Below are 17,256 nucleotides of genomic sequence, written 5' to 3'. Positions count from 1 at the left end.
CTTGACTTTCTCAGAATATGGCTGTTCTTCAGTAGTTGGGTGGTTGCCAGGTACTCCTACAAAGATCAGCAAAGAAAATGGGAATAAATCCTGGGAATTCATTTTCTTCCTTCTTCCCCATGGCTCATTGTGTTGTTGAGTTCGACTTCCTCAGCACCACACAGACTGAAAAGATACCTCCATTTGTCCTGCCAGACTTTGTTATCTATAGTCCCTTCGTTTCCATCCGGGCATTTTGCCTAGCACTTAGAAATTCTTTAGGAGGACATGACAGATGCTGTTCACATGCTCTGGAGTTGCCTGGAAGTCTTTCTTGAGGGTAACTTCACTACACTGTCACAGGTAATACTGTGAAGCTACCTTTTCCCTCCTATGTATCTGTGTGGTTGGGTTTTTATGAATCATTTTCAATAGCTTATTTATTCATTTAATTTAAATAGGAAATATTAGGCTGAGGATATGGCTTAGTGGAACAGTACCTGCCTGACAAGCGAGAGGTCCTGAGTTCAATTCCAGGTTCAAAAACAAGCAAAAAAGGAAATTTCATGCTTATACATTTAAACAGTACAAAGAATTGTATAGTAAAAAATGATTACTCTTTCTCTGCCTTCTCCATGCGCTGGTATGGTACTCCATGCTTTCCCCATATATAATTTTGCTCCTTTTTATTTCATTAAACAAAGTATCTTGGGGTACATAGCAGTATGAATGTGTCTTGTTCATATTTTTAATAGTTACATGGTATTCCATCACATTTGAGATGAACACACACAATTACACATCATATAGCTATTCCTTTATTGTATATATGTGCAGAAATGTCAACATCCTTTTACTACCACACATATTGCTAAATAAACATCTTATACATACCCATTTATACAGATGAGCCTGATGGAGGGAGGAGACTACTTGGTTTTTCAGTAATTCTTAGTCTTCTTGTGTGGTTGATTTTCCAAATCTAACATAGGAGATTATATTTGTCCTTGCTATGTTTTTGGGTTTCAAGTCAGCATAGCATATGTACTTCTAGAGACATTTGGAACTTATTTCTTGCCTTCATAGCTTCATATCTGATGCCCAAAGTGTCTTTTTCCCCTAGTTTATACAGTTATGTCAGTCAGGGCAGGAATAAGTTCATAGATTTCTGGTACTTCCTGTGTTCCTTCCTTTCTATCAAAACTCATGAACCTGTATGTTTTTTAAAAATTATGAATCTACTCAACTATCCTATTGTATCAAGATACTGTAGGATAAATTGATAGCCTCTTTTCTTCACTGTTCCTCTGTCTTCATCCTTTCTATCAGAGAAAGTGCCTGAATAACAAATAAATAGTAAATAAATATCTGATTGTTATTGGCTTAGGGAAGTAAGGAGAGTGGCTTTCAACAGCAAGTCTGATGTTTGTTGTAATTCAGACTCATGTGATAAGAGACAGGTAAATGTTCCTCTCAGCCCAGTAGTAGAGTATGTGCAGGCATTTCTGAGGAGACCTTGTTTTATAAGTGACGTAGGAAAAGAAGGCCACTGGACAGGGAAGACTGGATCTAGAATTTAAGGTTACGTTAACCCTTGTTCATAGACCTAGAATAATGGTTTCCAAGTGAAGACATTTTTTTTCCCTGGGGGACATTTGTCATTGAATGGAGACATTGGTTGTTACAAATGAAGAATGGGAATATAGATTACATGGATACTTCTAATGTGTGGAAGAGTGACAGCACTGGCTCTGGAATTGGATGAGAACTGAATCAAATTCAATGGTTAGGTTCAATATTAACCTTATGGGGAAATTTGCTTCAGTTCTTGTCCAATTTGGTTTGTAACCAGAGTTGTGGAAAGAATTAAATCTATGAATGGAGGTCCTACAGTATTGCCTAGGTTGGGAAATTCTAGTAGTGAATTTATCCCATTCTAAAACTTACACCACTGGACAAAGAGGAGCACAAATACGTATCTTGTCAAACCATAGGTCACAACCATAAGAATTCTGATTTCATTGGTCTAAAGCAGTACCTGTGCTGCAGTGGGATGTTTGTATCACTGAAAGCGCTAAAAGATTTACCATCACTGTTTTTGGATAGAGTCTGAATGTTGTATTTTTATGAAACTCTCCTTCATAAATGACTTTACATGTAGACAGGATTGAAAACTCCCTGTAGAATGGTTTGATGAGAGCCACAGAAGAATCTGACCTCCCATTTTTCTTGCAAAGGTGGTTACAGAAGGGTTGGTTACCCTCAGGAAGTAGTACCTGTGGAAAAAAAAATCCCAGGAGATAGAGCTTCCACTGACCTTCACCTCTCCTAGCACGGTAGAGGGTAAGATAGAAGCTCAAACCGGGGCTTCTGTGACAACCCAGACAACCTTCTGCATAAGCAAATTTGGAATCTTCAGGGCAGGTGCTACCATGGGCTTCACCTTAGCTAAGGAACCATATTACCTGCACAAAGGGAAAGGTGCACTGTTACAGTGGATGTAGCCTCTGTCAAGGCACAGGGCTCTCTAAACCCAGAAGTGACTAGATTTAGGCTTCCACTTGCCCTTTCTTCCAGGTATCTTTGGGCAGTGCAGGAGCCCTGACTAGCATTTGCCTCAGATAAGATCTCCCCAGGACACCAAAGGGACACTAAACTCCCCTATGGCTTTACCAAAAATAAAACAGTGAGAGGCTTTCTCAAATGCCTCAAAGAAACCAGATCCATCCTGGGGGCAGCCTTGGAAACCCTATCCTGATGCCAGCATCTAGTCATGCCAGACCACAGGGTGGAGACTCTGGACTGGCCTTGATGCCTTTGGAAGAGCTGAGAACAGCCTAGAAATTGGGGGTATCTGGCTGCAGAAACTCAAGCTGGATCCTTGAGAGTGTGAGTGAGACAGGGAACTCTCTGTACCTTGTGCTGGGAGGAAAAATCCCATCCTAAACCGCAGTAGAGCAGGCATGCACCCAGCGCAGACTTTGATCCATTTCTTTGCAAAAGAGAAACAGAAAACGGGTGCCTGGATAACTGCACACCTTAGGTGACAGTCTCCACTCTGCCCAAACAAAGTGAACTTGAAAATAAATTCTAAGTGTCTTCTGGCCAAAGTGAGCAATAATGAGAGAACTTGGGGGTGGTCATGAAGGTTAAATCCGCGAACACGGCCATAGTATCCGCTGCAGCGGCCTCTCTAGATCTCTAGGTTGCAGCTTCTCTTTCTGTGCGACTCACAGTTTTCTGCACAGATGGAAGCTTTCTAGGGACCCAGGATCTTTGAGGCAGTTGAGTCACCCGTGTGTATATTAGGGCTAAGAGGGTGTGCAAATGGAGCACAGAAAATTACTGTAGGATATTTTGGATTAATGGAGCAAGTCCCTGGCACTTTACGGTCCTGAGAGGGCAGCCCCTTTCCCAGAAGAAGCGCTGGCACAAAAGGAGGGGGTAGATGGGTGGGTCAGAGCCCCGAAATGTGTTGTGTTCCGGGGAGGCAGAGGAAGGAGGCAGGCTCCAGGAGAGAGGGAAGGAGGGAAAAGAGAGAGGAGGAGTTTTCCAGTCCGGCCTTCACCCGCTGGGAGCGCAGCAGCCCCTCAGTCTCCTTGGTCTCCTCCCGCCCCCCTTGAAGTGCGCTGAGCTGCCCAGTGTAGGGAAGCGCAGCAGCTCGCCATGGGGAGCCTGGTACCCCGGGCCCCGTTGCTGCTGCTGTTGCCATTGGTGCTGCTGCTACTGCTCTACGTCCGGCCGAGCCGCGGCTTCCCAGGTAGGAGCCTAAAGTGGGGATTTCACCCTGGCTAAGCACCAGGAACCCCTGGAGCCGCCTCTGTGACCCTTTGCTTGGGATAGAGGGAGGTACCGAAGAACGCCTTTTGTTTACTCTGAATTGGCTTTTCCCAGTCCGAGGGAGTGGGGCTTGAGTCCGGGCACGTTGAAGGCAGGACAGACCATCCCATCACCATGCTTGGGGCACCTTCACGAAGTCCGGAGTCTAAACCCAAGCCCCTTCTCTGTGTCCTAGGTTTCAGGGTTCAAAGTTCAAAACAAGCCCTCATTGACATCAGAGGCTGCAAAGAGTTCGGCTGCACGCTAGTTTGCTACTTTTACCCCATCCGGCATTTTGCCTAGCACCGTTGCTAAGAGCTGGCGTTCTGGACATGGCAGCTTGTTCAGGAAGGAGCCCCTACCTCTCCCGCACAAAGTTCTATGACCCTTGTCCCCATCCCCCCACCTCCGGGGTGGCAGACACAAGTCACAGCAGAGGGACACTGTGGGATGACATGGGCGGAGCCTCCATAGCATCCTCTAACCCCCCCTGCTGGGGATTCTGAGAAAGCCAGAGCCTCTGAGTGAGAGGTGCCAGCTAAGAGTGGTGACATGTGGCTTGCGCCTTGTTAGACCTCAGGAGAGAGGGAGCCTAGAGAGGCTCTGCTGGACAGCGGGTATGGCTTCTTTTTGCTGGAGGGCGTGGTCTCCAGATCTAAGAGTACCCTGGTGTTTATTGGCGCTCTTGTGAATATGGGCAAAACTTTCCTTACAATTGTCCTTTGAAATGCTCTAGCAAAATTCTTCACATTGAAGTATTCAAGGGGAGAAGGGCAACATGCTACACACCCCATGACCTTGGCACAAAGAGGAAATCCACATACGGGCTTTAATTTAGTGTTTAATGAGAAAATGGGCAATGGGAACTATAGGTTGTGCAAATATTTTGGCTTTGTGTTCAGCAGCACTAGGACAGTTTAAATCTAGAGTGTGAGCAAGAACCTTCCGAATTCTGAGGGATTCCCAGATAGTGCGCTGGGGAGATGGAGGAATGGCTGCACGGAGTCCTATGCACCTTTCCCTGATGAATGAATGAATCAGTGAAACGAATGTGTGAATTAATAAACAAGAATGTTTATGTTTTGAGCTGAGGCTTTCACGTGTTCAACTGTTGTGTAGGAACTGACTGGAGACAAAAGGAAAGGGAGACTCTGTCCTCTAGGCAACTGTCATGCCTATTGGGTGTTAGTTCCCTGGCTCCCACTCCCTTTGGCAAGAGTCAGGTTAAAGTGAACCTAGAGAGGAAGAGGAAGTCACTGAGCGGACAAGGAGTAGTTTAGAGGATGTGAGGAAAACAGGTGAGAAGCTAGAGACTTTCAGGCTGATTTGGGAGGTGCTTGTGAGCCACCTCAGAATCACAACTTGTATTTTAAGCTTCCTGAGGCAAGGGACCTCTTTTCTTGTTTCATTGGCCTCCTTTGTCTGCGTCTCTTTTCTCTCAGTTTCTACCCTTGTATAGTATAGCCTGTGGCCAGAGCACAGCCATCCGTAGGATCATAGATTTGCCAGTTTAGGCACTTACTGCTCCTCATATTTTGGGACTTGTCTCTGGTTTTTCCTGGCTCCCTCTGCGGTCTACAGACACCACTCCCACCCCTTGGCGGGGAGCCACCATGCTCCTCCTTGCCTGATTCCTAACCTGCCTGTGGCTCTGCTCAGACTACAGACAGACAGTTGGAGCCCTCTCTTGGCATGTCTTAATGGGATGTCATACAAATGGAGCTGTACTGGGGCAGTGGAAGTCAGAGGTAGGGATTTCATTCCAAGCCAGACATTTTTAGAAGGCTAAGGAGGGAAAACTCTCTAAATCAAAGGATTTGGAGGCAGATCACATCAGCTGAGTTCTCCCTAAGTGTGGGGTGACAGATTTTTAAAGGCCATTGCAGAGGCAATCCCTCAGTAAAACAGGACACTATGTCTCCAGTAAGAGAAAAAGTAAGAGGCCTTGAATCTGAAACTTCTGAACTAGGGAGATAGGGATCTAGGGCCCCATTTGCACCCTGATTATGTAACCATCTGAGCTTTTATAAGCAAATCTGTCAGACTGAGAATAAATCATTCCCCTTCCCACCCATAGAAGGTCTCTGGAGTTCTTCCATTTTGAATTTGATGCAGCTTTTCTGGTCCTGATTTATTCTTTTGCAGCCTAGCAAAGATGCAGTGCATACAAAGGTTCACAAGAAGTATATGGAGAGTTTCTAGCAAGGTTGTTTGTACTTGACTGTATTTGTATGCTTATAAGAGATAGGAGTTTTTATTGATTCTTTTCTCAGACAAATTTTCAAAGCCTTTAACAGCTGAGATGTTGGGAGATCACCCCACCACTTTTTATGAAGGTGAAGACAGAGAATGAATGTGGTGGTCACTAAGAAAGACTTTGGAAATCTTGTTAAGTCTGGAGAAAACTAGGAAAGTAGTGTGACTTCACTGGCCATAAAACCTGGGGAGGATTGTTAAAAGCCAAACCAGACCACATCAGACAAAGCAGTTTTCTGAACTGCCGCATTTGGAGATATGTATTAGGATCCAAGCACCTGGCTCAGGCTATACAATTAAGGTCTCAACAGGAGCAGGCTAGAAATTTCCATTGGGGTTTAAAACACATAATCAGCTGACAGAATTATTATGCCATATAAAAAGAGATATGCTGGGGACAGCAGACCATTTTTTCTGGCATTTTCTTCACTGGTAATGCTTTTAGCACAGCATATTGGTACTACTTCTCACTGTACAGATTTGGGAGCTGAACGAACACCAGAAACCATCATTGAAGCACTGACTTCCAACCGCCCCACCTTATGTCAGTCATTGAAACAATTAAATTACAGTGCTTCTCCTTTAGATTGTTACCATAATGTTTTCACTTCTAGTCTCTTTCATTCTCACTCATCTACATTCCCTGGCCAGATATTGATCTTTTAATTACCTGTCTGTTAGTACTATTTTTATCGTATCACTCCTTTACTCAGAGCACTCTCTCCCTCTTCTCTGAAATCAAAAGTTATCAGTTGGTTTGGGGGAATCACATAGTTTGCTTCTATTCTAATTTTCCAGTTTCCTAAAATCCAGCCAATGTCAACTACCTGTCCTTATAGAATTTTCATTATGTTTTCCATCTTCTTGGGAGATGCAGCTTCCTGTACCTGAAATCCTTCCCGGTGGCCATGTGTTTGTCCAAATTCTGCCCATTTTTCAGGGACACCCTCAGTTTGATGAAACGTCATTTTTTTTCTAGTGCTGGTAATGGAACCCATAGCTTTACTTAGGCTAATCATGTGTTTTCCCAATGAGCTACAACCTCAGACCCTTGAAACCTTTCCTTGATCTGTGAAGAGGGAACCCTTTTGCCTTTCTTTAAAAACCAAAAATCTTCATGGCTCTCTTGTGCATTTATCACACATGCCATACATTATTATAATAATTTATAGGCTCCTCTTACTTAGATCCTTAACCCTTAAAAACAGGAACTGTGCTGCATCTTGCCCTTATTAATATTTCCCACAGTGCCTAGCAGCACACTTAGTGCCAAATAGATATTTGTGCTTAATGATTTAATGGCTTCCTGCAACTCTGATTATAAGTTATTTGACAGAAAAAAAAACCCTGAAACATGTGCACAGGCAAATAGTGCTTTGCACCACCATGAATTTAGCTATGTAGTACTATAACTTGCTGGCTTTTAAATCCATGAACACTCTCTAAGCAATAACCTTCTCTGTTGGGGACTGTAAAATGAGAGACTGATGCAGCCATAAGCTGGAGTTTGCATTTATTATTTTTATTGGCTGCTTTACACCAGGCCCTTCCAAAGTAGTTGAATGGTTTCCTTAGTAAATGCAAACATGTTTGCTACATCTATTCCTCTTTTAGCAAATACAACTAAAATTGGTAATTGAAAGTGAAGGGAGAGTTTAAACAAATGAAGGTTTACTTTTGGCAGGCTATGGAGTAGTATAAAATTTGTAACACCCAAGTTATGATTAAAAATTAAAAACAAACTTTCAAAATAGTGGTATGAATAATCATCTCTCCTGTGTTTCAGTTTGTAGGGAGATTCACAAACCAGCCTCTCACTTCTTGTGTGATTTTTTGACTTAACTTTTGTAGCACATTTTTCTAGGAAAGGACTTAGTGTTTTAAACCTTCTCTTATTCTAGGGTATCAGTTTCTGGCTTCTCTAAGAAAATCTGAGCTCTAGCCAGAGAGTTGCTTTTTAAAGTGGACATGAATGATGAAGTAGTTGTATGTGTATTTATCTCAGGTAGCAAATGTTGTAGTACAAATAAGTTCATGAGCCCTCGGAGTATGGAGGTGCCATGCAGGAGAATTGGACCTGGATATTGAAGGTTTGTGCTGAGGAATGTTGATGTCAAGATGGCAATGCTAAGAGCTCATGGAAGGTTAATTTAGGGAGTCTGTGGACTTCTCTAAGAATGTTTTGAAATTGGAAATGAAAATCTGTGTGAATAACCTTTTTTGGAGGAAGGAGAAAAGATCCTATCCTAATTCAAAATCACTATCCGTTGATTAGAAATTCTATGAAAAAAATGTGCACTTAATGATTGCAAAAATCAGCACACAAAGTAAGGTGAAATGATGAGGGTAATTACCATAGAAAACTTTGAGCCAATGAACAGGTGACCTTTCCAGGTGTAGACAGTGGGACTGTTTCCAGTTTTCCTCATTTAAAAAGCAACATTGGGCTCAATGGTAAAGCTCATACTTAGCATGCCAAAGCCTCTAGGTTCAATTTTGAGCACCCAAAATGAGTAAAAAATAAGTAATACCAAACAAAACAGACATAGTCATCACTTGTAATTGCTTTCAGGTCTGTGTTGGGACTTATTGTACCTTCATTTAGCACAATATCTTGGATTTGGGGAAAGATTTTACGTGTGTATTTGTGGGCTACTTGACAAAAACAAATCATCCTATTTCACATATTTTATAGGATTTAATCAAAATTACCAAGATAATACTTGCCAAAGGAAAAGGAATTTGAGATAGCAAGATATCAACAGAACTTTATAGTACCATGAATAAAGGGGCCAACTGGACAGGCAACAAGTCAAGGCATAGCTAAATGCTGAGGCTTTTGGATATCAAATCACTCTAGGAAACTATTCTAAGATATTTACACACTCCAGGGAAGTTCTAGGGGGTACATTTTAAAAAGATTTCAGGAAAAAGCTTGTGAAATAAAAAGCTTTGGTAGCATTGCTGAGGTCCTGTTTTCCAGATGATAATTGGTTACACGTGGATCTTATGGCCAGATGGCACACTCTGGCCTTTGAAATCTCTTGGGCACTCATTCCTGAGCTGAATGATTCACTCATCCATAATATTTAGCAAACACTGGATACCTCTTTATGGATTGTTCTCCAGGGAGAAGATAAATGAGTTTGAACAAAATGATTTGGATTATCCCAAAGATTTGGTGTTGTAAGTCGCATGTATTGGTTTTCAAGTATTTTTATGAGTAATAGACAAGTCCAAGTATAGAAACTAAGGGCAAACTTTATGACTTGGCCTTGAAATATCAATGCAATAACTTTTCTATCCTGCTCTTACAGTGATCTGTAGTGTGATGGATCACAGGTACTAGAGACTTCTTTTCCCAAATGTCACTGACTATTTGCAATGTCCACCTAGTTGTGCTTAATGAAATGTCTTCAATGTCAGTTGTAACCCAAGGTCCTCTAATGTCTGATGTTGGCCTGCAACTTATTGTGTGTGTGGTTGAGCTGAATGACACTGCCAGTTCCAGGCATCCAAGGATATTCAAAAACACTGGTTAAATTAGGGCCACAGGATTAGAGCCAAGATTTTCGGGTCCATTGTGGAGTGCCGAGGAAGTGGTGGTGTGGCCACATCTCCCACATCCTGAAACTCTGCTATCTGAGTGGCTATTTCTTGTAGAAACTCTTGACAAATGTGATGCCACTGACTCAGCATTTGTCAGACCAAGGGTCTGATTCCTTTCAATACTCAATGTTGAAATTCTGCTTCCACTTAGATTTTAAACTCAACTTTTCCAGGGGTAGAATATCACTGTTTCACTACTGGACACTCATAGGTCCCATGCCCCTATCCATGTAAGCAGGTTATAGGGCCTTGTTCATGTTTGTGCCCTTATGGCCTAGCAGGAACCTGATTTCTGGGCGATTCTAGAAAGTGTGTGTAATGGCATTTGCTCATTCTGTACCTCTGGGTGGCTGTCTGAAGCTGTCTAGATCCCTTCAGGAGTTTCCCTTCTCCATACCTAGACCCCCTTTCATGGGTTGCCTAATTCATGGAAGTGTGAATCCTCAAAGTGAGAGGATGCCTAAGACAGGAATTGTCTCTGCATTTGAGGAAGGAGTCACTGAGGCTCAGCTGGTTGAAGGGATATATTTGGAGTAACACAGGGAAGTATGAGAGCTCAGAGAAGTAAATTTCTTTACTACCACAAGCCTGTGCTTGAATTCAGTTTTGAATAACTAATACAGTTTAGGCACTCTTCCAGGCCCTCTTCCAGGCCCCTTCCAGGCCCCAGGCTTAGACAGGCAAAAATAAATTACATTGCAGCATTCACCGAGTCCCTGTGTGGCGTATAACTCAGCATTGTTATTTATATTGACACTTGATTGTGCTCTCAGGATCTTATATCTAGGTCTGCTTGGGTGTTTCTCTATGGTTCTGAGAAGTGTCTGCTTGCTCTATGGCCAGTCCTTGCTCCCTTTTGAAGACAACAAGGTCCAAAAGCATCTTACCTGATTTGTGATGACATTGTGTCCACTTTATTGAGATATAATTCACATACTACATAACTTAATCACTTAAACTCAGTGGTTTTATTATATCCCTTGAGTTGTGTATCATAACAATTTTAAAACATTTTTGTTATTCCCCTCAAAAGAAAGTCTGTGCCCCTTAGCCATCATTACCCAGTCTCTCATCATCCCTGCCTAATAGAAAACCACTAGTCTGTTTTTTGTCTCTATTTAGATTTTTCATATCCTTGACATTCCATAGCAATGGAATCATACAGAACTTGTCTTTTGGTGTCTGGCTTCTTTTACTTAGCATCATCCTTGCAACGTTCATCCATATTGTAATATGTGTTAATACTTGATTCTGTCTTAATCAAATAATATTTCGTTCTATCAATACACCACACTTTATCCATTCATTAGTTAATAGACATTTGGGTTGTTTCCACTTTAAGACTTTTAGGAATAATGCTGCCATGAAAATTTGAGTATGTTTTTATGTGAACATACAGTTTTATTTCTCTTGAATAAATACCTAGGAATAAAACTAATGGATCATGTAATAATCTTAAGTTGGACCATTTCAGCAAGCACTAGACTGTTTTCCAAGGTGACTGTACCTTTTGACCATAGTTCTAACATCTTGACCTCCTTTTCAACCCTTATATTTTCTGTCTCCTTTACTTAGTGACATTATTTTACCCTAGCTCAATAATAACTTCCACTCAAGGATTGAAGCCAAAGCAGTCTTTTCTGTTGACTGGGACAAGATACTGGCAGGAGTCAGCCAGTGGTGTCTTTCCCCCTCTTACTGCTGGTTTCTGGTCCACTGCCAGCTAATAATACCTCTGAGTGCATAACAAAAGGATGTCTTGCTGGAAACACATATTTCCTTGGGCACAGGGTTTGGCCAGGAGACAGATTTAGGGGTAACTAAGAAATAGAGAAAGGCAGGCCTAATACTGAAGATGTGGAGGGAGTAGGGCATGGGATGGGCTGGAGCTGAGATCCTGCCTGCCTTTTTGGTGGGTGTGAAAGAGGGTGTTATGGTCCAGGAAACTCCCAAACGATCATATATGTAGTCCCACATGTCAGTAGCACAGTCATAATTTGGACAGAACTTTGGACCCCGTATTATTTTTATAGCCTATGACTGTTTAAAAGAAGAATAAAACAAAAATCTGTTCTTGTATGGCAGAAGAATCTTTGCACCTTTGGATTACCTAGAACCAAGTCAAAAATACAGAAGTTCAGGACCTACTCAAAATGTGCTGAATCAGCACCTACATTTTAACAAAATGTCTCTAGTAATTCTTAGTCACAGTGAAATTTGAGTACTGGTTTGATGAATGAGGTCAGCCCTTTTCCGAGACAGGGTGACTTGCCTGTTTATAACTGCCACACAATGGCTTACTTTCTCTTTTCTTTCTTTTCCTGTTGGATTTCCCTCTGTCACTGAATTTGCTGGATTTCCTTTTCAAAGTGTTCAGCATTCCTGAGATAAGTATGTGCAGCCTTTAAGTTTCTGCTCCCTTCCCTAACTCAAAAATAACCCTAAACTTTGTGGAGTTTTTGACTTTATCTCCTTTTAAGTCTCCCTGCCAGGAGTGCAGCCTCTGCCTGAGCTAAACTAGAGCACCAACAATGTACATCTTCAGATTGCTTGGTTGAAGGGCCCTTTCATGGTTTTACCCCATAGTTTACATGGCCCTTATGAGTAACTTCAGATCATTAAGCAAACCAGGTTAATGTAATCAGGGATGCTGTGCCTCTCTAACAAGACTTTGTTGTGGAAATGAGAGTCATTGGATCTGACCAACCTTTAAAGGCACAGGGGCTGCATATATTCTTAGCAGAAACAATGCCACTGAGGTTAGGGAGAAGGCAGCTCCTTAGAGGATGAGTGAGAGCGATGCAGGAGGAGATATGAGGAGAACACACCCAGTCCCTCACATTAACCTCCTCCAAGCTCCACAAATTAGCCAAGACCGGAAAGCTGAAATCTTAATAGACCAAGAGGTTTCCTGGGGGCTCCCTTTGGTTTTTGATTTGGTAGGTCAGGTGTAGGGAATAGTAATCTAGGATAGGTACCTGAAAACTAGCATGAGAAGACCAAATTTGGCCCACTGCTTATTTTTATGTGGTCAGTTGAGCTAAGAATGGTTTTTATCTTTTTACATGTTCGAAAAAATTTCAAAAGAGAATACTATTTTGTGACATATGAAAATTACATAAAATTTAAATTTCCTTGCATTCAGAACACAGCTGTGTTCATTCATTTTTGTATCTTCTATGGTTACTTGGTAATTTGAAAATACAATTGAGTAGTTGTAAGGGGACTTTGCTACTCAAGGTGTGACTTGAGTTTTGGCATCTCCCAAAGGCCTTATAGAAATGTAAAATTTTGAAGAATGCCTCATACCTATGAAGTCAGAATCGACAGGCTTGGTCTTTGGGACTGCTTCTTTACTGTGAAACTCAGCTCAGAGTTATCTTGCAGATGTAGTCTAGTTCAGTGCGCTAACTATAGCTATACTAACACTGTATACTGTATTGTTAATTTCTCTGACATCTGCCATACTCTTAATGTATCGACAATCATCTGGGTACTGTGTTCTCTAGATTTGAAAGTTTTAGCCTCTGAGTATCTTAAGCCTTTTGAAAATTAGGCCCCTTATTTTTCTTGGCATTCTTCAGCTAAGACCTAGTGTACTAATCCAGACTGGAAATGGACTGGTCTTTGCTACCTGCTGAAAAATGTCCTTGGTGCTGCTTGGATTTTTTGGACAGCAGGCTCTGGTCTCCTCAGATCTGTTGCCCTGCCAGGTTGCTGGTACATAGTATGACCCACTGCCAACTACTGCTTCCTATTCCTTTTCTTGAAACATTGTGTCTTAGAGAGATTCATAGATGTTCTATGGGCAACGTGATGCATTGTTATTAAGTTGGGAAATGCTGGGTACTGTGGTTTGAATATGGTTTTTCACCTCCAAAACTTTTATTGAAATTTGATTGTCATTTTAGGAGTGTTAAAAAGTGGGGTTTTAAAGAAGTGATTAGGTTGTTAGAAGGATTAATTTTTTTCATGAGAATACTTGATCTTGCAAGACTGGACTAGTTACTGTGAAAATGTGTTACTATAAAGTGAGGCCACCTTTCTTGTTTTGCCTCTTTATACATGCATATTTACTTGTCCTTTCTCCACCATGAGTTGCAACAGCAGGAGGTCCACACTAGATGCAGTTTTCCAATCTTGGTCTTTCTGGATTCTAAAACCATAAGTCAGAATAATCCTCTTTTCTTTATAAATAACTCAATCTCAGGTGTACAGTTATAGCAACAGAAAACAACCAAAAACACTAAGTTAAGTTTCTTTATTGCAGCATTTTTCAAGGTCATTGATAATGCGATTGTACCTTGTAACCAACAGGAGAGGAAGTCTTAGTTACTTTTCTCTTGTGGCTAAGAAAAAATACTTGACGCCCAAAGTTAGGAGAAGAAAGGTTTATTTAGCTCACAATTTGTAGATGTTTCAGTCATAATCAGCTGGATCCAAGGTAGGATGGCATAACACAGAGGCAACAGTTCAAAGAAGCAGAAGACAGCAAAAGCAACAAGAGCCAAAAAGGGTGGAATGCAAGCCTCTTTTCCTCCCTTCTATTGTAAGCAGGTTACCCCCTTACCCAGGGCTGGTGTGGTACTCACACCATCTCTGTGCCCTTCTCTTGCAAAAGATGAGGATGTTTATAAAATGAGATCCCTAGCCCTCTGCTGAGTTGCTTAGTTAAACTTCTAAACTTTTCAAGTTGACATGATGAACAACATCCTAGAGGTAAGGGCATGTCCTCTACACACTAAGATGTAGAACTGCAGAATTACTACCTTAAGCTTCTAGACTTCTCAAATTAACACAATATATCGGCCATAACAAAGGACAAGGAGGAATAATGAAGATAACAGAATGGTAAAGTGTGCTCATTGTTACCCCATTGTTACTAAGTCAGAAGTGGGCGTGGGGCAAGTTGGGTCCAGCAATCTGTGTCTTAACAGATGTTTCTGATACACACTCAAGCATGAGAATCACAGTTGTAGACATTTACAAATTGCCTTTTTAGATCATCTCATTAGACTAGTATTTCACATTTTTGCTTTAGTGAGGACTTTATTTTTTAAAATTTCAAAGTAGGGCATTTGGGAATATGACATTGAATTTATAAGTTTTTACTGGAAGCGTTGACCACCACAGGCACTGCAGGTTGTAGAGGGCAAGCTTTGGATAGAACATCTGTCCTAAATCTGTCCCCTGAGACAGTTTGTGAGCATAATTGGTTAGAGAAAATTTTCCCAAGTTGAAAATCACTAGCTTTTTGCAGTTGCAAATATATGTTATTCAAACTGTGTCTTTGTGTATGAGAATGTGAGGAAAGCATGAGAACTGCCTTGGGGATGTTTTCTTCTCCTCCTATGCACATTTATTTTTTTCACAATATTTTCTTCTGATTTCTTTACCCCAAAACCGTCTTTCCAGGCCAGCTAAATCCAAACGTCATAAGGAGTGACCCTCCTCTCTAAAGGACTGCAGATGAGAAATTGTGCTGTCCCTAGGTAATGGCTATCAGCACAGAGCCATTGCTCTTTGCTTCTCAGAGCTCAGCTCATTCCCCCTCATTCCAGAGCTTCTCCTTTGCCATTGTCTGTCAGGGCCAGAGGTATCACAGTTTGGGGTGCATGTGAGCACTTTTCCCTATTGACTCTCAGAGGGTTTCTAACTGCTGTGTTGTTGACTCTCAGAGGGTTTCTAATTGCTGTGTTGTTGCTAAATTTAAAAAGTTCCAGAGTCACCTAATCTTGTGGGTGAGATGGGAGGAACCACTAAATTGTACTTCCTCCATGGCTTGGCTTCTGAGAGCAGCAGAGAGGAGTGAGGAATGAGAAAATCACCCTGACTTTGATTTTCATTGAAAATAGATGAGACAATTGAAAAACTTTCATGTTTGTATTTTTGGGGGAAAAAATAGAACTTTTAAATTGTACTTTACTTTTTTTGGCCGTGTGATCTGAATAGTTATGCTTATTTTTAAAATGGCCCATTTGATATTGCAGGTTTGCTGGAACTCTCCTCTGGTAAATGCACTTTAGCAATGCTTTTAAAAAATTACAAAAGCAAAGCATGTATTACTGTGAAAATATTCAAACAGAGGCATAAAAATTTGAAACCATGCCTCCTCCATTTTTCTCTTGACTCCATTCTCCTTTTCTTTTTCTGAAGCTGCCAGTCTTAATAGTTTGATATAAACTTTGTATGTGTGTGATTTTTAAGGAAATTAAAGAGCTAGGGAAGAAATTATTGCTGTATACAACCAAGATGAATCTCACAAATATAATGCAGAGTAAAAGAAAGCTGGAGACAGAAGAGTTCATATGACACTTTCATTAATACAAAGTTCAACAGTGATGTGCAAACTAAACTGGTCCATTGCATTAGAAAGTCAGAATAGCATTGTCACGGAATGGGCAGCAAGTGAGAGGGGATATAGAACCTTCTAAGGTGCTGGAATGTTTTATATCTTGATCTGGGCTGGATTTGGATTGTATTGAGCTGTATGCTTTTAAGATTTATGCACATAATTCTATATGTCTAATTTGAACTGCTCACAAAGATATATATTGAAGGCATGAGTAGGTTTAAGGGGCTTCTGCAACTTTTTTATTTTAGTGAAAAAAATCTTATTCAAACCTTCATGCTTTTACCAGTCTTCTAGAAACATTCAGAATGGGAATATGTGCTAGTGATTTTAGTTGTCAAAATGATGGTGAATGGGCTCTACTGACTTAGTGGACACAGGCTATGAGACACTTACTAGACACTTGTAAAGTGTGGGACAGACATGAACAATAAAGAATTTGCTCCCTCAAAATGCTATCGGTGCCTGCATTAAAAATCCCTGTTTTAAGTGTTTGCAGTGTCCTGTCCTGTATGTGTTCATAATAGATGTACCTTTGAAATAGTTTTGCATAGATTTTTGCTCTGTCTTTGTTTAAATGAAGATGAAGTCACAAAATGGTGAATGGGTAGGTTCTTGATTTGCTTTTACCTTCTAAACAGAATTGTACATAAATGGAATTATGTCATTTTCCAGGAACAGAAGTGATCTGATGGTCCGCAAATGTGAATGTGATACAAGAGAGTTCTTCAGCTCAGTGTCTCTGGCTCACACTCTGTGGTTCTTGGGTATACCACATGGACTTAATGACTTGGTCTGAAGGCTTGGTCTGGCTGCAGCCTCTTTTCCTTTCTTGCATTTTCACTGTGTCCCAGGTGGCCTCTGTGGAGGACACATAAAAGTTAAGAGGACCGTATGCCACGTTGCAAATTGTTTTTGTTCTGCTGTCTGGTTTTAATTTTTAAGGCTAATCCTCTTTTCTGTCTGTTTGTGTTGAATGGAAACAGTCAGACTCCACTGCTTTGGAAATGCCTTTAGTGAAAACAGCAGTTATCATTCGAATATTAAGGAGCCCTGCTTTGAGCTGACTTCCTCAGATTTAAATGCTTGTCATTCTTTTTCTCCAAATTCTAGGCAATGGACAGGGATACACGTTGGAGCTTCATAATATTAAACAATAGTAATAACATTAAACAACAGAAGACTAAATTGGAAAAATACTATTTTTCCTTTAGATCACAGTATTGACTTCATTTATAAAG

The 17,256-nt window shown here is 41.1% G+C and overlaps 1 protein-coding gene across 2 annotated transcripts in view; it reads left to right on the top strand.

The window, feature by feature from the left end:
* The first annotated feature begins 3,498 nt into the window (after positions 1-3,498).
* Srpx (sushi repeat containing protein X-linked) overlaps positions 3,499-17,256 on the top strand; it is a 106,095-nt gene continuing 92,337 nt past the window's right edge. For both annotated transcript variants that reach the window (XM_063245697.1, XM_003469341.5), the window contains exon 1: positions 3,499-3,739. In XM_063245697.1, coding sequence (XP_063101767.1) covers positions 3,646-3,739 — 94 coding nt within the window. In that variant the 5' untranslated portion in view covers positions 3,499-3,645. The remainder of the gene's footprint in view (positions 3,740-17,256) is intronic.

The sequence above is a fragment of the Cavia porcellus genome, unplaced genomic scaffold (genome assembly GCF_034190915.1).
Source record: "Cavia porcellus strain 051 isolate PalLab524CR breed Dunkin Hartley unplaced genomic scaffold, mCavPor4.1 scaffold_3, whole genome shotgun sequence".
In the NCBI taxonomy this organism is placed as follows: domain Eukaryota; kingdom Metazoa; phylum Chordata; class Mammalia; order Rodentia; family Caviidae; genus Cavia; species Cavia porcellus.
This window is presented reverse-complemented; position numbering and strand designations above follow the sequence as displayed.